The sequence below is a fragment of the Heloderma suspectum genome, chromosome 5 (assembly GCF_057233095.1).
Source record: "Heloderma suspectum isolate Gila_16-S chromosome 5, 16-S_ref, whole genome shotgun sequence".
In the NCBI taxonomy this organism is placed as follows: domain Eukaryota; kingdom Metazoa; phylum Chordata; class Lepidosauria; order Squamata; family Helodermatidae; genus Heloderma; species Heloderma suspectum.
In genome coordinates, this window is record NC_139462.1 from 53,943,802 (window position 1) to 53,969,019 (window position 25,218).

The 25,218-nt window shown below is 40.9% G+C and overlaps 1 protein-coding gene across 1 annotated transcript in view; it reads left to right on the forward strand.

Annotated features, from left to right (window-relative positions):
• PCDH10 (protocadherin 10) overlaps positions 1-9,398 on the forward strand; it is a 47,765-nt gene extending 38,367 nt beyond the window's left edge. The window contains exon 5 of the mRNA XM_084860267.1: positions 8,564-9,398. Coding sequence (XP_084716393.1) covers positions 8,564-8,583 — 20 coding nt within the window. The 3' untranslated portion in view covers positions 8,584-9,398. The remainder of the gene's footprint in view (positions 1-8,563) is intronic.
• Positions 9,399-25,218: the final 15,820 nt, after the last annotated feature.

Here is a 25,218-nt window from a genome sequence, read left to right on the forward strand (position 1 = left end):
ATTGTTAATCCTTTTCACCCTAGACATTTAGTACAGGATCAAATATGTTGTGCAAACATGGTAGCAATTTTATTTAACTTTGCTAATGTTTAATTTAAAAAATGGAGCAAAAAGCCATCAGACTCAAGGGATCAACATAAAGATATCCTCTTGACTTGATTTCAGCAAACCATAACGAGGAGAGTGTGTAACACTTTAGCACAGATGGCTAAAAATACCCATAGAATGAGCTCGAGATCTAGAATTCTTGATTCTTAAATGGACTCTTGTAATGACCATGATGCTTTCCACCTCTCTAGGCCTTGCCATTTGTGGATCTCAAAGTGGATTATAAAAGAATAGTGATTTAAGACCTGCAGATCCTCTGTGAGATAGGTAAGCATTATTATTCTTATTTTACAGACGGGGGAATCATGGACAGAGAGGTTTAGTGATTCTTTCCTCCACCCTCTCCCACCCTCAAGGCAGAGCCAGAATTAGCTCAGATATATTGTCTTCCTATCCTCTGCTTTAACCATGTGACCATCCCTCTTTCCATATAACCTCTCTGACTCTATTTCCCCAACTGTAAAGCAAGGATAATAATACAAGTTCAGGCAGATATCTGTGCAGACATTTTTTTTGCCTGCAGAAAAATGAGAAGGTTAGAGCTGACCCTACTTTAGAGGCCAATCACATTCTTCCTTTGGGAATTTGGAGTGAAAAAGAGGTCTCTTAAATTTTGTGGAAAGGCATTAATTCAGCTGGATATTGGCTAACTTTTGTGTAATGGTGAATGACAGTTTTTTTTGTAGGACAAGTTTAGAAATGGTCAGAAAGAGGCATCGTGGTACCCAGAAATGCTGAATTTCCGTCACCGATAGTCTTTAGATACATGTTTTACAAATATCCATCTTAGCTATTCAAAACTGACCCATTGATGGCCAGACAAATGAAGGACTTTCCTCAATAGCTAAATAGTTTCCTCAATAGCTAAATAGACAGAGTATGGTGTTACAATTTTATAAAGATATATTTAGGTAACAATCTTATACCTACTTACCTTGGAGTATTGAACCCAGTAGGACTTTCATCTCAGTAGACACACATAAGATTGCATAGTTAGACTGTTTAACAAAGATTCTGAAGAGCATTTTACCTATTTGAAGTCCAGAGGCAAAGAGTGAGCCCTCACCATCTGAGACTCTGAGCCAAAAGCAAAATACTCAAGAACACAAAATTGTAATATTGATTGGAATCAGCAGACCTTGCTCACAACAGCTTAAGTCTAAGAATCTCTTCTCCATGAATCCCCAAGATCTGCAGGGGTGGTGGTGCTTGTTACGATGGTTGTAATTATGAAAGTAGGCTTCTTTGCATAAATGCTGTGAATCAAAACCCAGTTAAGCCCAAGTCCTTAGATTTAAACTGGTTTACTCCCATTGGACTAAATTAAATTAAATCTGGGTGCTTTGGCTTAGCTGGTGTGTGTATCACTGTGCTCATCCTCCATTGACTTCAGTGGGATCAAATTGCTTCTTTGATTTATGGGGCTGGCTGCCAAAATAGTCCAGTATTTAGCAGTTTATGCCTATGTATGCATGCAGCAACTAAATGAATGGAAAACAGCAGTGTTTGCTGGAATCCAGTAGATTATGAGACAGTGATAACATTCATCTGATATCCACATTTCATACCATTGGCACCTGTTTCTTTCAGTTATAAGAAAGTACTTGTTGATCATTGTCTGTGCTTTGATGCTGTCAGCCATTTAAAAAGAAATTAGTAATTACTTATTATAATATTCCTTTGTAAAGTTCTTGTGTGAAATGTTTTAACATTTGATCATTTATTAACGGACACAAAAGCATGGCAATGTACTGAAAACACTAAATGTCACACTTGCTATACTTAGATCTAGTAATGGGTGAGCTTCCCTGGACTTGGAATGGGCTTTCTTGGAATGTGCTTTGCTTTAATTGAACTTGGTTCAGATTAGGACTCAGGGCACTATTTGCCACTAGCCCCTGCCCACAAGCCCCTCTGTTCCTTCCTTTTACAAATCAAACTTACCTATTGGTAAGGAAAGAGCTTGCAGAAAGCAGGAGAGCTTGCTTTTATTAGACCCTTCTGAAATAAGCAGGGACAACATAAACTAGAAGTCCCATGATTCCCGGTGGCTTTAGATGCTGTAAACCAATCTTTAGAGCCGAATGTAAACCTAAGGGAGGCCTCAGTGCAATTCTTTCTCTACACCACCTAGTAAGCTTGGGTGGGAAAAGGAAAGGGGGCAGAAGTGGTGGACGTGGGAAGCCCGTTATGAGCCAGGCACAAACTTCATGATTTGGTTTTGGTTTTGGCTTGTAAGGTTGTGGCGGTTCAACACTGGGAGATTCATAAACCCCCATTTCTGAACTTCAACCACTTAACTAATTGTAACTAATGCCTGTACCATATCTGAACACTACATGGATATTACTTCTATTAATTTCAGTAGGATTTCTGTAGAAACTTCTCATAGATCTCATAGAATCATAGGGTTGGAAGGGGCCTACAAGACCATCGAGTCCAATCCCCTGCTCAGTGCAGGAAGCCTGATTCCTGTTTACACGAATGAGTCTTTGTCTTGGAGTGCTCACTTAAAACACACAATGCAAAACTTCAAACGAATGAAATGCTCTACATTCTACTACTAAGGAGATGAGGAATTGATTTTTTAAAACAATTGGTACAATATATAGGTCTTGTTTTACATAGTCAGAATTTATAATTTGTTATCTCAAGGGTTTTGTTTTGCCTTTTAGAGATTTCCCAGTTGTGGGGAGCTGTTTATCTAGAAGCAATTCTATGCATGCCTACTCAGAAGTTAGCCCCATTGAGTTAAATGGGCTTTACTTCCACTATGTGTGCATAGGATTACAGCCAAAATGTCCCGAGCATGTGGGCAGGTTCCAATATCATGGTTCTTAACATGGAACTGACAACTCCTCCCTCCTGGTGTGGTGCTGATTCCATTGGAAAGACCTATGCAGTCAGACTCTGTCCACATAGTCAGGTTATTTTCAAGACATTATTTTGACATTCTCTTAGCCATACAAGATAAGCAGTTCCCACATGGATGGAATAACATCTAAAGGACACTATTGTCCCTGTCTGCATGAGCAGATTCCAAAGTTTGAGCCATACACTGTTGGTGATTGTGTTGGGCCATTCACACGTTAGTATGTTTCTCTATACAATGTGTGAACTCCACCACCAGTAGTGATAACCCCGCTGTTGTTCATATGACCACTTTAGCATCATTCTTTTGCCAGCGTGTCAAGGGAGTGTTCTTCCAGAGGTTATTGTCTGTTTTTCAACTCACCTCAAACTTTGGTTGATTGGTTGGTTGGTTGGTTTATTTATTTATTTATTTATTTCATTTCTATACCGCCCACTAGCCCAAGCTCTCTGAGTGGTTCACAAAAATTAAAGTATAAAATGGTTTATACTTTAAACCTCTTTATACTTTAAACCTCTTCAGATATCAGAGGTTCAAGAACTGCTATTCCAGGGAAACTGATTGTATAAACAGGCCTTTGGTTTGTTAATGTAATAAACACATGCTGTTATGGGTGTTTAAGTTGGTTTTTAATTGATGGCCCTCTGCATTCTTATGGTGTTGCTGTAATGAAACTATACATAAATCACCTGATTCAATCAGTGCTTTATAGGTGGCTTTACTTACAGGTAAACAATGTGTTTGTGTTGAGAGAATCTGTTGTCCTCAAGATCAAAGTTTTACTGAAGACCAAAGTAGATGAGATGTGAGGAGATCTATAACTGAATCTTCCTTAGTTTGTTAAGCTTAAAAGCAGCCAGCTTATTGAATCGGTTCAGGGCTGGAACTAAGAATTGGGGAGAAGTTTATTTAGCTCACATTATAATGCAAACTTACCTCATTTTACACCTTCAAACCAATATGCAAACCGAAACACGGTTATCCCTTTGAAATACACGTTTCTAGTCTTTTCAATGAATTGTTTTCATTGAATTTTTCAATGAAGTTCTCCTATCGAAAGAAAGTATGCAAAAATGTGTATATTAGGGGGAAATACGCACAAAAATGGATACATTCGTGAAAATAATGCTCCCTGTGTATTATACTAGGAAAATGGTTTGTAAAAATTGATATTTTTGACAAAATTGCACACAAAAATGCAAATAAATTTTCATCTGACCTTTAAAACAAAATTTCAAAGTTCAGGACAAACCAAAATTAAGGTTGGACAAATGAGACACTGAGAGAAAATGAAATAGATAGATTCCTCAGTCCCTAGCTCCAACTTCCAGAATGGTAGTAAAAAAGAATAAAAAGAACAACACAAAGAGTCTTGTGGCACTTTTAAAGGCTAACAAATTTATTACTGCATAAGGTTTTCTGGAGTAGAGTCTACTTCACCTGATGACTCTTGTCCGCAAAAGCTTATGTCGTAATAAATTTGCTAGTCTTTAAGATGTCATAAGACTCTTTTTTGTTCAGGGCTGTAGCAATTTTTCCGATCATTTGCCGTTTTGCCAACCCAGAGAGCTTCGGCTATTGGGCAGTATAGAAATGTAATAAATATAAATTAATAATCCCCCCACCCAGCTGCTACTTTCCCCAGCAGGAAAAACGTACAGGAATGTATATGTTTTCTCACACAGGGATTTCAATGGGCAATTTAGATCAGGAAGCAATGTGGAAGAAGCATTACATCTTCCTCCTGCCAGCACCCTGATTCTCTCCTTCCCATAGGTGCTTTTGACATTTTAAAAATTTTAATACCCCGCCACCCCCGGCCAGGATATCCGATTATGTATCTCATCTCATCTGATATATGCTATCATGTCAGCCATTCCCTTCTGCATTCTGTATAGCACAAAGAGGGCAGTCTCTACACACACACAAAATGGGTATAAATCTGATATCAGAAAGCACAATATTCAGAAATAATTGTGAGAACCATCTACCATCCTAGGACACTGTCTTAGGGAGCAATCCTACGGCCGCTAGTCATACCTAGACGGCCATAGGATACATCGGTTTCCGGAAACTGATCTCGGACCCCGCACTCCAAGGTTGGTTCCTGGAGAACTGACCTCCCCCCCGCCCGTGCTGCCTTGTAGGCAGCGCGGAACTGCTCTGCACTCAGAAGAGGAGCACAGAGTGGCAAAACCAGGGCTTTCCAGAGGCGGGGAAGGCAGAAATGCCAGTATAACACATCCAACATGTCATCCGGCATCCGCTTCCCACACTCCGACTTCCCGCAGCTAGACAGCTGAAATTGGCTGTCTAGCTGCAAATGCAGGGCGGCTTAAGCGCGGAGGGGATGATCCCCTCCATACTTCTCCTGCCCTGCATTGGATAGGTGGTTGCCTCTGATTGCTCCCTTACTGACCTTAATGTGTGACCTTCTTTAACAAAAGAACTTAAAAAGAAGAATTTATTGTGAAACTCCTGAATTACAACTTATCAAGAAGTTCAGTTTTATCACCTGTGGCCTGAATCAAGATAACAAGTTTTTATCTGACTAGAACTGTTAATTAGCTTACCAATGCCAGGATGTTGGTGTTGTCACCAACCCAAATTGTGAATGGTTACCGTATTTGTTTTACTTACATTCAAGTTTTAACGTAATTGTCATCGTCTGTACTTTTTGCATTTCATTTCCGTCTGTTACTGTAAGCATTATTTTAATCAGTTAATATTGTGTATTAAAAGCTGAATAATGAATTGACTAAAATAACACCATAATGTTCAGGCAACTCGACTATTATTTACATATATTAATGCAGCAGTGGGTTAGAAAAACTCATTTTACTTTGATCCTAACACTTCCATCCCACAAACCACCTTAAAACTGATTATCTATATAGCTTTTGCTACGTTGATGTCAAAACGTTTACAGAATATTGCACAAAGAACACTTCAGGAAAACACATCACTTTGCTTTTGATTTTAATACATAAGTAGTCATAATAAAGAGGAAATATTATATCTCAATTCACCTTTTACTTAGTGTTCAAATAAATAAAGGAGACTTTCTTTTCAAAAGTATCCATCTTTTGTTTACTTTCAGTATTCCTATTCCAGCAACTTGCTATGTATGGTAGTTTAGGCTCTCCCAAGAACTTCCCTGGAATTTATTTTAGTTTGAATCTCATACCATATCACAAAACTCCCTTTCAGACTCTCCTGAGTTTCAAAACTAGCTACCCTTTAGGTTAGAGGATTGCTATTCGTAAATAAACTTGGGCTTATGGAACTAGTTTCATGCTTCTTTGGATCCTAATCACTATGCTTTTCTTCATTGTGGAGCAATTAACATAGTGCTAATTCTATACATTTAAAACTTAATATAAATATTTTTAAAAAGAAAAAAAAGTATCCATTGATGCCAATAAAAAAGGGGAAATGTTCAGAGGGAAGGTTGATCTCAATAAATCTGGAGCATAGTGGTCCAGATCCATTAGAGTAAAAAAAGACAAACCTCAGCTACATGCTATGTGATTAGCATTACGTCTACTTTGTCTGTAAGGAAACAATGCTATGCAGCTCTACTCAGTAGCAAGTCCAATTAAGTTCAGTGAGGCTTACACCCAGTAAGTGTGCATAGGATTGCAACCTATATCTGGATCCAGCCCATAGTGTTTCATATCACCCACCTTTACCTTAACAATGTTACGTTGGATCCAAACGTTTCCTTATGGGTATATGATTACAGCCTGAGGCTTCATTCCTATACCCATTTACCTAGCAGTAAGCCCTACTGAATTCAGTGGGACTTACTTCTGGGTAGACTTACATAGGACTGATGCTCCATAGATAGAGGGTTCTGAGATTGGAGCTCTCAGTCTATCCCATGCACTACCGGCCAGAGCCAGGCAGACCAGAAGGATCAACAGAGACTTTTACAGCCTCCTTTTACTCAATTTTGTTTTTTAAAGCTAGGTGGCTTCTGAGTCTGTCCCGCTCACTCACTAGTGGATGGGGCGGTTTCACGTCCAACCTGCTGAGGTTTCTTCTGCAGCTCCGCCTCTCTCCAGCATGCTAGTACTCAGAGAGGAATCCCCACTGTTATCTCCAGTCAGTAGTCAGAGGTAACAGCTGTGATTCTAAGGCAGGGATATGGCCAGCATTTGGAGGAATGGCTCCTACAAGGCCTGGCCAAATCCCTTCACGCACCATCCCAATCAGGATGACAGTCAGCGTGCAAAGCAGGCACACAACTCAGCTAATGCTTGGGGAGCCATTGCTCCAAGTTCCAGCCATGTTCCTTTCTCAGTGTGGAGAGAGACATGGCGTTTCATGCCTCTCTCTGTATGGAGAATGATCAAATAGGTCTGGGGGCAGGATGTGATGGCAGGGGTTTAGGGCAAGGCCCCACCCACCAACATCCAGATTGGTCGGGGGGGTAGAATCTGTTGCCTGGATCCAAAACATTTTCCCCACCCCTGCTTTAGGGTGAACGTGGGTGATACAAATGCACTCTCCCTCCCTCCCCCCCCTCGGGTCTACAGTTTGGCTTGGCTGTTTGACACATGCAGTCAGAATTCTGGCAGTGAAGGATTGATGTGGCAAGCTGCACTAGAAATAGTGGAACCATCATGCAGAAGTGGATTGTCACTGGGATAATGCATTGTGAATAGATTGTCCTTGAGATCTCTGCTTGGCCAGGCCAGATGACAATTAAACATTGGTAAATCTAACCAGAGTTACCAGAGTAGGCCCCGATTTTCATTTTGTTGAAGAGATAACGACAATACAAGTGGAGCTGGGTTTCAGTAACTGAAGCCAGAACGATACTACTCTCTAGTGACTATATACATATATACACAGCTGGGCACTATGTAGCCCCAGTTAGTTAAGAAGTTTATAGTGCAGTCCTATACATGACTACTCAAAAGTAAGATTGCATTCAATGGGCCTTACTTCCAGGTAAGTGTGTATAGCAGGGGTAGGCAACTTCCATTTCCATCTCCAGCCCCCCTGCCACAGGCTGCAGTCCATGGGGTGTCATGCAGCCTGCGGGGTGCCTCCCCCCTCCCCGGGCCAAAATCATGTTTGCTGCCAAAATTCAGTGGCAAATTATTCTGAAGGTGCTACACAGTTCTACAATGGCTACATTTAGCTTGATGTTCTGTAAGGGCTACAGATGCCTTTTTAAAAAATTAAAGATTAAAAAAAAATGGGGGGCAGCAGGGGCTGCACATTGCCCATACTTGGTGTATAGAATTGCATCCTCAAACTGTAATGTTTAAATTTAAACTCTGTTGAAATGAGAAGGAATAGCATCTAAGGAAAACTGCATATTGATTTCAATAGGGAAGAGTTAAGCATGGGCTTAATTCTATCCAGTTGAATGAATAGAATGTAAAAATGGGGACCTTTGACTAAATCATGCTTAGTTAGTTGGATTATTTACCTATTGATAACTACTTAAATAGAGAACTGAACCCTAATTACTACTGCTTCTATTATTTAACATAGAGCACCAACAGTGGGTTAGGTACGGTAGAATATTCCTTGTTATCTCAGAAGTTTCTTTCTTTTTCCCCACAGCACGGAAAAGGATATGCTAGTCAATTCTACGGGACTTACCTGAAGCAGCATGATTTGCACAAAAGTCGACCAACAAAAGCATCAACTTTTCAACTTCATTATCTTGGCCATCCGATTCTGTGTTAACTGAAGAATTACTGTGCTGTTGGAGACATCATGGCCAATAATAGGACCTAATTGCTCTCAGCAGGCCTGAGAAATGAGTTGAAATGTATGGAACTGTAGAAACATCAAGAGGCAACTGATTTTGCCTCTCTGATCAGTGTGTGCCTGTTTACAGCACTATATAGCTCTCTCTTTCTCTTTCTCTCTCCAAAATGTCACTGAGCCCTTTAGATGTTTATATTCGCCACCAGAAGCCAATCGTACAGATTTAAAAAAAGGAAACGTGCATTATAAATGCAATATCACTGTTTTAAACTTGACTGTTTTATATTATTTTTGTGTGATCAAGTGTCCCCCAAACTATTCCAACTTTACAAAAGAAATTGTGAATCATGTTCTTTTCACCCGTGGGTCATGAAAATGTTGTTAATCTGCAGACCCACAAAATATCAAAGACATTCTGTAGTTTATACACCGTGTTGCAAAGTGTTTACTGTACTATTTCAAAGCTTCTAAATAAATATAAAATATATATATTATATTACATATAATTTTCCGGGAAATGTGGTACCATTTAGTTGATTTTTAAATGAATTCATACAGTCCGCACCATACACTAAAGTGAAAAGGTAATTCAGGGTCCTTAAATTATCCTTGCTTAAAAATAAAATAAATCTTTAATAATACTTCCCCAGTTTTTGTACTTTGGTCAATCCTGTTTGTCCTTGTTAAAAAAAAAAAAAAAGCTGTAAGCAACAACATTTTTTTCTGAAAGTTGTACTGAATTTTCAATGCCAAAGATACAGCTGTCAATAATTATGAAAATGAGCACTGATTATGTACTATCAAAGTATATATATATATATATATATATATATATATCAACCTCCATTATTTTGATTCTATTTCTATGGCTTTTAATTTGGAATCAAAAAACTTTTTATAAAGGCTCTATAAACTCACATGTATATGTTGTTAAAAAGTACACTGGGTGTCTGTACATTTTGCAATGTAAGATATTATGTAAGCAAAGACAACTATTTTAAAGAAATTCCACCCGCCCCCCTCCACAAACGGATAGCTGACATGCATTGTTGTTTGACATTGTTTTGTGGCAATATATCCTTTCATGCTGGCTTGCAGTGGTTTTGAAGAAAGACCAATCACAGTCATACATGTTGCCGAGCCATTGATTTGAATTTATCTCTTTACTATAAAAGCAATTTAAAGTTAGGAATAGTCAATACCAACTTCACTGGTAACCAGGTTAGTCCTGCCTATGTTATTTTTATAGTAATTTCGTGATTTGCAGTATCTCAGAAAGGATATTTTTACTAGAAAAACAAATAAATTATCAAAAATTCAACTTGTTGCAAAGTAAAGGTTATCTTTACTTTCATGGCCTCTGATTATAAATATCACTGGAAAAAAGTGAAATATAGTAAGATCTTTTCTTTCATTGGGTAGTATCCAGTTCAACACTACCACTAATGTAAATTACCTTGTATTAGCGTAAATGCTCTCTAGTTCCACACCAAAAGCATTTGCTGGTGCAGCGGATTTCCCAGAAAAAACATTCTGCCAACAAATACTATTGGTGTTGTGATAGAGGTCGCTTATGCTAGCACAACATAATTTACTTTAGTAGTACTGTTGAATTGGATACTACCCTTTCTTTCTTTCTCTCTCTCTCTCTCTGCTGTCTTTTTTTTCTTGATGACTACCTGTCAAATGTTCAAAAGAAATTCTTGAATAATGTCTGTGATAACACAAGTTGTTTCTGTTGGAGGTAATTCGGGGATACAGTGCCCCCTTGAATGAATCGAAACATCCTCTATTAGTTTGGGAGGTTTGGGATCATACTCTAGGACCATAAATTTGCTTCCTTGCTCACGCTGAATAATGTTCACAGGGTAAAATCTGACTCAGTCAGATAAAGGTGCAGAAAGTGGCCCTTAAACTTTTGAAGAAGTGAAAATACTGTTACAAATATGTTTTGATCCAGGGCTCCATGTATTGCACACATGAAGTATCTGTGTATGCAGGCTTCCCCATTCACCTCAGTGGAGGGAGCAGCTCTCTTCATGCATATCTTTGTACTTCCAGATGTCTGTGCATCAGAGCCCAATGCCTGGAAATTGTTCCAGATCTGACTAACCTCTAGAATAGCCACTGGAGTTTATCCCATCGATAATTTCCTATCATATTCCTATTGAGATAAATGGGAATTGTGTGTACAAGATTCTACAAGAGTTGAATTATATTATGTTAGTTTCCAAACAATGACAAAAATATTCCTGCTAAAAACTTTGAATGCATATTTCTAAATTTTTTGTATATTGACAGGAATTTCTTGGGATCCTTTTAACAATGTACATTATATATGAATCACAGGGAAAAGCACAGAAAAAAATGAACAAACACAGCTGGAAAATCTTTAGCTTTAGATAATGGGAGTTTTGGTCACCTCTATGCCTTGTTAGTTTTATGGGGAGAAAATGGGCTATTTTAGTAATCAAATGTGTGAAGAATATTTCATTTAAAGAAGTCTGTCAACTTATTGCTACTTTTGAGGCAAGAAATTGAATGCCCCTTTTGGAATTGGTTTGGCTTTATTTTTATAGCCTCTTTCTATATAGAGGTATATACTGTAAATTAGGGTTGTTTCTAGTCCAGAAAATCACATTTTCCTTTTTTTTTTTTTTATATGGACTATTAAAAGTGTTTTTATTTACTGAAAATCTCCCTCACATTTTGCATGCAACTTTTTTGGGGGAAATAATCATGATATTATGATTTCAGCTGTCTACTCTAGTACATTTATTCCATCTCTTTCTGCATAATGGACTATATGTAATGGACATGCACATCAACTCATTTCATGCTTTAGCCTTACCTTATTCTTCCATAACTGTATATGGACAATACAAGTGAGGTGAATGGGAGGCTTACATATGGAAATATGATCAACCTGGGATTTTGAGGGGTATGCATGAGCTGCTGGTAAAAGACGTTGGCATGTTAGGGCCAAAACAGACATTACTTTAAATTTGTATCTAGCAGCTACATCCTTTTCATTTTTACTCTAGAGTAGGCACAGGATGCCTGATCTGGATCCTGGTGTGTGGGGTAGGGGTGGCTTTTAAGATCTGGATCAGCCCTGTACCCAGTTTAGGGCGCAATCCTACAGTTGCTAGACTGCACCTAGACCGCTGTAGGATTTTTCATTTGGGAGGAACCGACCTCAGACCCCGCACTCCAAGGTCAGTTCCCAGAAACCTGCCTCCCCCACCTCCTTGTAAGAGGTGTGGTTCGTCCTGGGCTCCACTCTTGTAAGAGCAACGTGGAGCAGGGGGAAGGGGGACTTTCCGGGGGGGGGGGGAAGGGAGGTGACAGCAGAAGCGTCGTTATGATGCTTCCTATGTGCCAGCCGGCCACCCCCTCCTCGATCCAAAGCACTGAAGCTAGACAGCCAAAATCAGCCATCTAGCCACAAATGCAGGGTGGGTGGACCGCAGAGAAGATTCCCTCTGTGCTCCGCCTGCCCTGCATTGGATAGGCGGTATCCAAGTTTGGAGGCCGCTGCCTATTCCAATAGGATTGCACCCTTAGAATAGAGAAAAGACATAGCTACTAGATACAAATGTAAAGTAATGTCTTTTTTTTTTCTTAGTTACTAAAAGGGGGAAATCATTCAAAGACAACTTCCTTTGATGCTGTCCTTGTCTTTGCCAAGACAAAGAAAAACTCATCAATATCTTTTACTGTGATAAAATTGCTAGAAGGCCTCTCATTCTTTTAGTGTGAATATGATTTCTGGTAGTTGCTGCTTATTTGAAAAGCTATTTAAAACCTAGAGTTTGCTCAGATAGCACATGATTCAAATGAAATAGTTCACCGTATGAAATGGATGTAAAAATCACGTCATGATAAAATAACCATGTCAAAAAGAGGTTGACTTCATTGGCTTGATGGACTGATGCTGTAGATATAAAGGAAAATGGAGCTTTTACCGATTTCCTGGTGTGAACCATCTAGGGCAGAGTTAGATTTGGATTCTTGATTCCTTGAACTTCCATTCAGCCCATGAATCTTGGGAGAATTTCCAAGGCAGCTTCTAGTGCAGTGTGAGGAGTTGCTGTGAAAGTTTTAGAAGGTCCAGGTAGAATGCTAAAGGAGTTGTCTTGATCCCCTACAAACATAATCCGGTTAAAGAGAGCTGATCCTACTAGTTTTCTGAGTCCCATATGTTTCCACAGTTGTAAAACTCCAAAGTTCCATGAGTATACAGTAGTTCTACTGCTGAAGCTAAGTAGATTTAGAGTTGTAAGTTTCTTGGATCGAAGGCTACCCCTTGAGAACTATGAAATCCATTCTGGACTCTTTGAAAGAGCCACAGAGTATACATTTTCCAGGCATGGAAGACTTACAACTTAGTAGTTTGGAAATGATAAACTTGCATTAAGTGCATATACTTTTAAAATAATTCTTGACTATTTATTCAAACTTGTCAAAGAATGTGACTTTGATCTTTCATCAAAATCATATGTATGTGCCAAAATCTCATAAGGGTTGTTTTCAAATACAGTAGATTAGATTTTTTAAAAACTTTGTTTTACTTTGAGGGTGTTCCCTTGGCCCCTTGGAGAAAAAAGTAGTTCCTTTTTTCCTGAACCATATTTATAAAGATAAAATTAAGTTTCTCTATATTGTAACTGTATGTAAAATGACAAATGTTACAGCCCCAGTCCACTTGGCTGCACTGTGCGTGCTGCATATGGCATGGCTTCTGAGTTCACTTCTTTCAACAGCAGCCCTTGGCTGTGTTTTGCAAGCTTCTTCTGAATGCTGTCTCTGTTCTGCAAGCTTCTTCTGAATGTTGGCAGAGAGTTCACAGTAGCCTCTGATGCAAAGTGGGGGATTTCTGTGTTTCCAGCTATAAAAGAGAATGTCCAGGTTCAAAGTTTAAGACGTAATTAAATTAAGATTATTTTTGCTTATAGCACAAACAGAGATAGCAAATAAATACACATTTTCAGAACATAGGAAGCTGCCTGAGTCAGATCATCGGCCCATCTAGCCTCTGTATTGTCTACAATGACTAGTGTGTCAGCGTATGCCTCTGTATAGTTACCAGTTATCCACCCCTACCTGGAGATGCCAGGTATTCAACCTAGATCCAAGTAATAGCTTTTTAATGAAAGCTGATGTAAAGTTTGTTTTTTCCTCCCATTAAAGCAGGATTTATCCCTTGACTACGCAAACTAGACTTCTGAGAATTATGCTGTAAGGCTTACATATACATATTCTGACCTTCTGCCACCAATTTGCTAGTAGGTGAGATATATCACATTCGATTTATTGTAGTTTCGAGATGGAAACCCTTTGGGGTTGCCTTTTTCATGGCATTTTTAAAGAGTTTTATTACATATATATGCACCATACACAGAGAAGGCCCATAACTTAGGGCACAATCCTGATAGGTGGCCACCTCCAAACTCGGAGGCGACCGCCTATCCAATGCAGGGCAGGAGCAGCGTGGAGGGGATCTTCTCCATGCTTCAGCTACCCTTCATTCTTGGCTAGATACCTGATTTCGGCTGTCTAGCCACGGGAAGTCGCCTAGGAAGGATCGGAAAGGCACTTCTGCTCTCCCGGCCTGCCCCCAGAAACACCCCATTTTTGCTGCTCCGTGCTGCTCTTACAAGTGTGGGGCCGATCCGCGCTGCCTACAAGGCAATGCAGGAGGGGGTGGAGGTTGGGTCTCAGGGAACCAATCTCAGAGCGTGGGCCATAGGATTGGCCCTAACTAGTGGCCATAGGATTGTATCCTTAATTGTAGATACCTATTTGCATGAAAAATGTTCCAGGTTCAATCCCTGACATCTCCATGTAGAAATGGGAAAGGTTCCTGTCTGAAATTCTGGAGAGCCACTGCCAGTTAATGTAAGCCAGGGGTTCTGAAACTTTCTACCTTCTGGGCCTGCATGAGAGAACAGAAAATTACTGCAGCTCACCAGCCACAAATGGCAGTGCAGAGACAGAGCCAGTCACAAAATGGCAACAGATGGAGGTGGAGTTTGGCAAAATCAGCTGGCAATTACCGACACATTTTCTATTAATACCTACTTCTTCTTTGGAAATCTCTTAATTTCTACGCCACAGTGATTTCCTTGTGGCAGGCAGTTCCATCATTCAGTTTTCTTATCTCCAGAGCCAATGATTGTATCATGGCTCAGGCTTCTCATTTTAGGCAGAATTTGCTGATCAGAGGCTCTTAAGTGGACAAGACTTTTGTGATGAGCTGCTAACAATAATGCCTCTCAGAGACATTTAGTCTCAGTTCCTCAAGAAAGCTAAATATTTTTCTAGCGAGGCACTGCATAAAGAGGTAGCTGGCTCATCATAGAGGCTAAGGTTTTCTCAAAGGTATTTCCCATCTTAATGTCCCCAACAGAAAACTTGCCTGTATATTGTCTGGCTTCACAAGCAGGACTACTACTATTTCCCCTTTTCCTGGGTCTTTGTTCTTATATCTTGCCAGTTGTTGCTTTGGCTCTTTAGCTGCACCTGGCAGCCAGCTCCCACCTCCTTTCGGAGTGTTGTAATTGCGTTCAGGTAGGGTGAGGAGGCTAGCCAAACTTTCACCCCTACATGGCTTCTCACAAACTTCTTTTAATTTTCCCTCCTCCCATGTCTCTCCTGCCATTTCTCCTCTTCTCCTTTCACACTTAACTTGTACTCTGTTCTGCCCACAAACTACCAGTTTCTTTCATACCTCCCTCCTGCTGCTTTTAGATTCACTTCATCCTATAACAGCTTCCCTCTCTTGTTCCCTTCTTCTCTATTTCCTGTTTAGTAGTAGTAGTAGTTTGTTGTTGTTCAGTCATTCAGTCGTGTCCGACTCTTCGTGACCCCCTGGACCATAGCACGCCAGGCCTTCCTGTCCTGCGCTCTCTCCCGGAGTGTGCTCAAGTTCATATTCATTGCATCGGTGATGCTAAGGGGGTGCTACCAGCTACTGAATGCTAGCCATCTCATCCTCTGCCATCCCCTTCTCCTTTTGCCTTCAGTCTTTCCCAGCATCAGGGTCTTTTCCAGAGAGTTTTCTCTTCGCATTAGGTGGCCAAAATATTGGAGCTTCAGCTTCAGTATCTGTCCTTCCAATGAGCACTCAGGGTTGATTTCCTTTAGGATGGACTGATTTGACCTCCTTGCAGTCCAGGGCACTCGTAAGAGTCTTCTCCAGCACCACAGTTAGAAAGCATCAATTCTTCGGTGCTCAGCCTTCCTTATAGTCCAGCTCTTACAGCCATACATTACTACTGGGAAAACCATAGCTTTGATTAGACGGACCTTTGTCGGCAAGGTGATGTCTCTGCTTCTTACTATGCTGTCTAGGTTTGCCATAGCTTTCCTCCCAAGGAGCAAGCGTCTTTGAATTTCATGGCTACAGTCACCGTCTGCAGTGATCTTGGAGCCCAAGAAAGTAAAATCTGTCACTGCTTCCATTTCTTCCCCTTCTATATGCCAGGAAGTGATAGGGCCAGATGCCATGATCTTCGTTTTTTTAATGTTGAGTTTCAAACCAGCTTTTGCACTCTCCTCTTTCACCCTCAACAAGAGGCTCTTTAGATCCTCTTCGCTTTCTGCCATTAGGGTGGTATCGTCTGCATATCGGAGGTTGTTGATAATTCTCCCAGCAATCTTAATTCCGACCTGTGATTCATCCAACCTGGCGTTTCTCATGATGTACTCTGCATATAAGTTAAATAAGCAGGGTGACAATATGCAGCCTTGTCGTACTCCTTTCCCAGTTTTGAACCACTCGGTTGTTCCATGTCTGGTTCTTACTGTTGCTTCTTGACCCTCGTACAGGTTTCTCAGGAGACAGGTAAGGTGGTCTGGTACTCCCATCACTTTCAGAATTTGCCACAGTTTGTTGTGATCCACACAATCAAAGGCTTTAGCGTAGTCAATGAAGCAGAAATAGACGTTTTTCTGGAATTCTCTTGCTTTCTCCATGATCCAGAGAATGTTGGCGATTTGATCTCTAGTTCCTCTGCCTCTTCGAAACCCAGCTTGTACTTCCGGTAGTTCTCGGTTCGCATACTGCTGAAGCCTAGCTTGTAGGATTTTGAGCATCACCTTGCTGGCATGTGAAATGAGCGCAATTGTGCGGTAGTTTGAACACTCTTTGGCGTTGCCCTTCTTTGGAATTGGAATGTAAACTGACCTTTTCCAATCTTGCGGCCATTGTTGAGGAGGAGTAGTAGTAACCTTTTATATTTCCCTTTCTAATTTCCTTCAAAGCCCCTCTATGACTCTATTCATTCAGAGGAGAGACACCTTCTCTTCCCTTCCCCCCCACCCCCGCCACCCAAAAGAAAACCTCCATTTCCAGGCAATCTTAAGTACCACATTCTTGCCCCCTCCCCCCATGCCGGAAATACACAGGATCTCCAGTTCCCACTGTTACTGTCTTCTGAGGCAAAGGAGGCAGCCGTTGCCACTGCCAGAAGGCACACCAGTAGCCCACAGCACTTCTCCTTTATTTCTCTATCCATCTGTCCTTTTTACCTCCCTTCTTCCCATTCTTTCTCCTTGTTCCCTTACACTTGTCCAACTACTCTGTCTGCCATCTGTTTCGTTCTCTTTCTTCCCCTCCAATCTTCCACGCTACAGCGTTGCTCTTGCTCTCTAACCAACTTCTGTTTCTACTTGTGCCTGTGCACCATGCATGCAGGGAGCTGCTGTTAGTCCATCCAAAAAGCCAGCAAGGCAGGCAAGTGTACGTACTGGGCAGATGGCAGGGCTGGGACCTACTAGAAAGTGTCTGAGGCCCATCGTTGGTCCCTAGCCCACTGTTTGAGAAATACTGGTGTAAACAAAACTGAGCCAAATGGACCAATAGTCTGAACTGGTATAAAGCAGCTTCTAATGTTCCCTAGAGTGCATTGCTATCGTTCCATGTTGTCACCAACACTCTGTTCATGGACATTTTGCATAGCTTTCCATAAACCATGGGTCACTATAGTCCTAGTGCTCTAATCCACCGGTGATTCTACAGGGGATTTGTTGCACATCCATCTGTAGGACATCCTTGAAAGTAAATGAGATGCGTACACAGAACTGTCCTCATTAAAGTAAAAGAGAGAACTGCACAGATATTAGTTCTGTATACGTTGAAGCGGCCAAAAGTTTGTGGATTGGGTGGCAGATTTTCTGTGCGAGCCTCACTAAAAGAAATGAGAGTAGCATTGCAGCTCTGCTCTAGCACGATTCCCATTAATTTTGATGTGCCTTGGTCAAAAGCAGTTCAATTTCCTAGTGGATTGCCTTTACAACCCTGAAATTCATAATGAACTTTTTAAAAACATGTTTGGTCTCTCCAGTCAGGCCAGAAAGCACTGGCAGCAGCTGATTAAATGAAGAAAAGTTGTTTAATCTGTTTGTCCAATACAAAAAAGTCCAATAAGACTTCATTATGATATTACCACTATGAAGATTTCATACAACCAAGATTGGGGAGCTTCTTCAAGAGCACTCCCATCTTATTTTTGTCACTAATCTGCTAATAACATCTTGGTATAAAATGGATATACAGCCACATAAATACTGACTGTGTCCCTTACAGTCCAGATCCATAGCTGAGTATCTGTGTCTTTGTAGATACCTTCTGTGCCACATGCAAGAGCAAATTTTGACAGCTTTCTTGAACTGAAATTGTTTTAGAATTTGAAATGTCTTAATAAAGTTAACAAGACTGTGTGTTGTCGACTGGGGGGGGAAATATGGGGGTGCAGTTCTCTTAAAAGAAAATATATTAGCTACAAAGTATCCGAGAAAAAATTACTACAGTTTTTATGGTTAAGATGAGGGTAAAACAAAGCATCTGACTGTAGATAAGTTAGTCATTTCTGGCTTCAGTGCAATATCACCAACCTTGGAATTCTTTATTTAGATATGTATGTCTTACAGATTGCAGGTTACTGAGATGAAATAAAACCACCATCTTTATATGTAGAATATTGATGAATTCAGTTTAGCCAGGATTTTATTCCAAACATTCTGAAACCCAATGAACAAATGTCAAGGGATTTCAGATAATTTCAGTGAAGCTGCCTCTGCATTTTTCCTACATATCTAAATATTTTATGGTTAACGGTGTTAACAGACATGCTCCACTCATGAAAGATGTAGAATAGCATTGACAGCTATATAACCAATTAGATCTCTCCTCAAGCCAGCTGTCTATATGTCACAACAGGTAAAAAGGCCCTACAGAGAACCACAGTAGTTCCAGGCATTCAGGAATTCAGAAGGGATTTCTATTTGCTGTTCCCTGTACTTCTATTGTCTGAAATTTTGCATCCTCTTTCATGGGAAGGATTAGCTGCAAGATCCCCAAAGCATGGGACCTAGGGAGTTCAAGCCACTTGCTTGGTTTCTTTGTATCTGAAAGCTGATGGAGTACCAAATAGAAAGACATATAGTCAGGGCCAGAAATATTGGAATAAGATAACTGTTTTGGCAGTTGGCCTCTGAACACCACCACATTGAAGTTGAAAGGAAACACACCCAGATGGGAGCGAAGTCAGGACTTTCAGCTGTAATTCAAGGGGGTTGACAAAAGTGGGGCACTAACCATTCAGGAAGTACAGCCAGTGGCCTACACACACACCCATCATTGGTGGCTCCTAAGTAATGGAACGAATGGCTGAGAAGCTGCATGGCCAGGTGTGGCCTGTTTCCTGGGTACCCCATGACCAATCAAGCAGATAAAAGGCCTGGAGGTGGTTCTGAGTGTTACATTTGCATTTGGTAGCTGTTCACTGGAACTCCCAACATGAGGTCCAAAGAAACATCCATGCGAGTGAAGGAGGCCATCATTAGGCTGAGGAAACAAAATAAACCCATCAGAGAGATAGCAAAAACATTGGGAGTGGCCAATACAACAGTCTGGAACATCCTGAAAAAGAAGGAATTAACTGGCAAGCTCAGCAACAGCAAAAGGCCTGGAAGACCACGGAAGACAACTAAAGTGGATGACCGCAGAATTCTGCTCATGGTGAAGAGGAACCCTTTCACAACATCTAGCCAGGTCAAGAATGCTCTTGCAGAGGTAGGCATGTCATTGTCAACATCTACAGTCAAGAGACGGCTTTATGAATGTAAATACAGAGGCTTCACAAGAAGGTGCAAACCACTGGTAACACTCAAGAACCGAAAGGCCAGATTAGCCTTTGCCAGCAAACACCTAAAAAAGCCTGCCCAGTTCTGGAATAAGATTCTTTGGACTGATGAAACCAAGATTAACTTGTACCAGAGATGGGAAGAGAAAAGTATGGAGAAGGAAAGGAACAGCTCATGATCCAAAGCATACCACATCATCTATCAAACATGATGGAGGCAGTGTTATGGCATGGGTGTGTATGGCTGCCAATGGAACTGGGTCACAGGTGTTTATTGATGACCTGACTGCGGATAAAAGCAGCAGGACGAATTCTGAAGTGTATAGGGCTATACTTTCTGCTCAGATTCAGCCGAATGCTGCCAAACTGATAGGATGCCGCTTCATATTGCAGATGGATAATGACCCAAAACATACAGCAAAAGCTACCCAAGAGTTTCTCAAGGCAAAGAAGCGGAATGTTCTTCAATGGCCAAGTCAGTCACCTGATCTCAACCCAATTGAGCAGAGCTTTCCAAACTGTGTGCCGCGACACATTAGTGTGTCGGCAGCAGTGTGTAGGTGTGTCGCGCGAAATACAGAAAACTGTGCGGAAGGGCACCGCGGAGCTTCCTTACTCGCGTTTGCTTCCCTTGGCCCCTCCCCCGGAACTTCCTAAAGCAGCTAATGTTAAAGCAGCTAAGCCTTAGTTGCAACTAAGGCTTAGCAGCTTTAACATTAGCTGCTTTAGGATCATGTGGCATCTTGACATAGGATGCATGTTATTGGCGGTGTTGGAGCGGTACAGCGAGGAGTGTGGTAACGCTGGCTGCACAAGGAATGTGGAGAATTCAAAGTTAGGGGAGCAATTAGTTGAGGAATTTGCAATCAGCTCAGGCGAGAGGCTTCCCCACGTCCTCGGTGTGGCTGCAGGGCGGTGGGGGAGAACAACAGCCCGCTGGATGCCCCCGGAGCAGGGAGGGCTGTGCTGGGCAGGCGAGGAGCTGCGAGCCTGCACTCCCCAGAAAGGTAGAGGCGCAGGGCGAAGAGAGGGGAAGGGAGGTGCTGCCCTGGGAGCAGAGCTCGGCCAATGCCGGCGCCGGCACAGGGAAGTGGTAGCGGCCACCAGCCCGGCATGGTTTCAGGCGTGCCCTTCACGGACTTTTGCACCACGCTGCCACACAGCCAGGCCAAAGTAACACACGGGTGAAAACATCACCGGGGACTGAGACTGCACCGAGCGGGCCGTCCGCCATCTTGGCCAGTCAGAACGGAGCTCAGTGGAGGCCAGAAGCCTCAGAATCAGCGTGCTCCCAATCACCCGGGTGAGCGCAGCTGCAGGCTGTCAACCAGTCAATCCACCTGCTGCTGGCTGAAGGGAGGCCACCCTCCCAAACCCAATGTGGCAAACAGCAAGCCACCCACCACGTGGCACTTATAATTTGATTTCTGCCATTTATTGTTATTTTCACTCTGCTGTAATCATGGATTAACCACCCACAGGCAGTGTACCACCGGAGAATGCTGGAACTGGACTCTGGACATAGGCATTGCAACTATTCACAGCAGTATAGCCTTGTAGTGAGACATATATATTTACACCATTTTTGTTGGCCTTTTGCTTCTCTGCTTCATGTGTTTTTGCAGCTGAGCTCCTACCTGGACCTATGTGTCCTAATATGTATTGTAAATACTTCAGTTAATTTTGTTTATTTTTCACATTTTCTCCTTGTCCTAATTCCTATCTTTATCTCACTTTATCACTGTGGGAGTAGAGCACAGGTGCTGTTAAGAAAGGCTTAACATAAGAAAACATAACATAAGAAAAAACAGAGAAAGATAAGTGCTAAAAATAGTCCTGTTATTTTCATATTTAGTTAATGCTAAAACCTAGAAATAAATTTGCATAGATTTATTCATTAAATTGCAGTTGAATTACCTGTAAAATGGATATGTTTCTAATTAAGAAAAGGAAAGCTGGTGAAGATGACGTTTGCAATGAACAAAATGTAGCCGCTATAGAGGAAACTACACAAGAATCACCTGTTGAACAGTCTGTATCAGTACGTAAGAAGTGTAAAGGAAAAATGTCCAAGCCTCGTTTATACAGAAAAAATTATATGAAACTGCGGTTCACATTTTCTGGTAATGAAAACAATCCTTGTCCCCAGTGTTTAGTTTGTGGGGATATACTTGCAAATGAAAGTATGGTACCAAATAAATTAAAGCGTCATTTTACCTCAAAACACTGTCATTTGTCAGAAAAACCAGTAGAATATTTTACTGAGCTTTCAAAATCTATAAAGAAGCAGTCTGCATCATTCACAAAGAGAGTGAAGACATTAGAGAAAGCTCAAAAGGCAAGTTACTTGGTTGCTCAAATAATTGCCAAAAACAAGGAAAGGAAAGGAAAGGAAAGGAAAGGAAGGGAAAGGAAAGGAAAGGAAAGGAAAGGAAAGGAAAGGAAAGGAAAGGAAAGGAAAGGAAAGGAAAGGAAAGGAAAGGAAAGGAAAGGAAAGGAAAGGAAAGGAAAGATTCCTCCTGTGCAAGCACTGGGTCATTACTGACCCCTAGAGGGATGCCGCTTGTGCTGGCATTTTCATGGCAGACTATAGCGGGGTGGTTTGCCATTGCCTTCCCCAGTCGTGACTACCTTTCCCCCAGCAAGCTGGGTACTCATTTTACTGACCTTGGAAGGATGGAAGGCTGAGTCGACCTGAGCCAACTACCCGAGACCCAGCTTCTGCTGGGATCGAACTCAGGTCATGGGGAGAGTTTTGGTTGCAATACTGCCGCCTACCACTCTGCGCCACACGAGGCTCTCAAAAACAAGGACCCACATGCTATTGCCGAAACCACCATAAAGGAATCTTGCTGTGCTATTGTTCAAACAATGTTTGGGCCCGAATTTGAGATAGAAGTTAATAAAATCCCTTTGGCAGATAACACAATCGGAAGACGTATTCAAGACATGTCTGATGACATTAAGCAGCAAATGAACGATATTTTTCAAGATGATGATATGATCTTTACATTGCAGTTAGATAAAGCAACAGATGTCAGTGGGTTAGCACAATTATTGGTTTTTATTCGTTTCATTCATACTGACAGAATTATTGAGCAATTCTTGTGTTGTCTAGAACTTCCAATGAGAACTAGAGGTGAAGATATATTTAAAACTTTTGATTGCTTCATGAAGAAAAATAGTTTGCAATGGTTAAATTGTGTAGAAATATGCACAGATGGCACACCCTCAATGGTTGGTTCAACAAAAGGTTTTATAGCTTTAGCAAAGAAAGAGAATGAAAATATTATAATTACTAATTGCTTTTTACATCGCGAAGCACTAGTCGCGCAAACCATTGGAAATGAATTAAGAAAAGTTTTGGATAAAGTGTTTCAAATGGTCGATTACATTAAAAGTAGACTTCTTCAATCAAGATTATTTGCTCATATTTGTGAAGACATGGGGGCAAGGTTTAAAAAGCTTCTGCTACACACAGAAGTTTGTTGGCTCTCAAGAGGTCGAGTGCTTTGTTGTGTATATGAATTGAGGGAAATGATGCTTAAACTTTTTGAGGAAAATCAGCAAAATGAATTCTGCGATCTAATTCAAAGCAAACTTTGGTGCACAAAATTGGCATATGTTGCTGACATATTTGAACATTTGAATAAAATAAACACCAGTATGCAAGAAAAAGGAGAAAATAACAGTGGTAGATAAAATTTGTGCTATGAGAGACAAAATAGCAATTTGGAAAAGGAAAGAGAAAGAAGGAAATTTTGAAATGTTTTCCAAAACTGCTGAGTGCCAGCTAAAATGTGATATCAGCTCGCTAATTGTTGACCATTTAACATTGCTTGGAGAGAAAGTTCATCATTACTTCCCAAATGTTGAAATCCAAGACTATGATTGGATCAGAAATCCATTTCTTTCAACTGCAATGAGGAACTTTTCACTTATTGAAGAAGAATTAGCTGACATAAAAAATGATCGAAATCTGTTAATGATGCATGAACAGGGTGACCTAGACAGCTTTTGGATTCACATTTCAAAAATGCATCTAAATATAGCTTAAAAAGCGTTAAAAATTCTTCTGCAGTCTTCTACTACATACATTTGTGAAGTATGCTTTTCAACGATGGCAAACTTAAAGACACTGAAACGTGGAAGCTTAAAAATGCTTGATGATGAAATGTGAGTGTCTTTATCTAATATTCCACCAAATATTGAAAATCTGTGTTCATCCCATCAACCTCATACATCCCATTAAAATGGTAAGTAGTTATTGGTGTTATTCAACTTTTTTAAATTCTTGCACATATTTACATACTCTTACTCATAAATGACAACAATGTATGTTATTATCTTACAAATCATATATTTCTAAAAATATAAATGAAAGGTTTTCATGAGATGTGTTGTATCCCCATACATTTCGTTATTACAATTTATGTATGTGTCCGTATCTCTTATAACGGGTTAGTTTAACCTCCGGTTTGCTAGTAAAACTGAATTACTGTGTCACGAAATGATGCATGTCTAAAAAGTGTGTCACCAACATGAAAAGTTTGGAAAGCTCTGCAATAGAGCATGCTTTTCACTTACTGAAGACTAGACTGAAGGCAGAAAGACCCACAAACAAGCAGCAGCTGAAGGCAGCTGCAGTAAAGGCTTGGCAAAGCATCTTGAGGGAGGAAACTCAGCATTTGGTCATGTCCATGGGTTCCAGACTTCAGGCAGTCATTGACTGCAAAGGATTTTCATCCAGGTATTAAAGACGATCCTTCAGTTTGAAATGATGTTGGTTTGTTCCATTACTCATGAGCCACCAATGATAGGTGTGTGTGTATGCCACTGGCTGTACTTCCTGAATGGGTAGTGCCCCACTTTTGTCAAACCCCTTGAATTACAGCTGAAAGTCCTGACTTCACTGCCATCTGTGTATGTTTCCTTTCAACTTCAATGTGGTGGTGTACAGAGGCCAACTGCTAAAACAGTTATCTTATTCCAATATTTCTGGCCCTGACTGTATGATCACCTGCACTTCTGCATCTCTTGTTCGGTACCTTGGTATAAGCAACATACGAAAAGTGTATCCCAGAGTGGAGAGCACATTTTTCCATCAGAGTATTCTTATTTGTGTAGTGTGTACAGACTGCTTCCAAGCTGTACACACTATACAAAGAGAAGTAGGGGACTACTAAAGATCATGCAATGAGTTGCATGGTTGAATAGACATTTGAGAAACTTCCATGTCCCGCTCCATTGCGCTGCATTGTTCCTTGGTGCTAGAGAAGTATAAGCTACCTTACTTATAAGGACTATAAGGGCTTGCTCCTTACAATTCAGGTGCAGTATCCAAACAGCCCTATG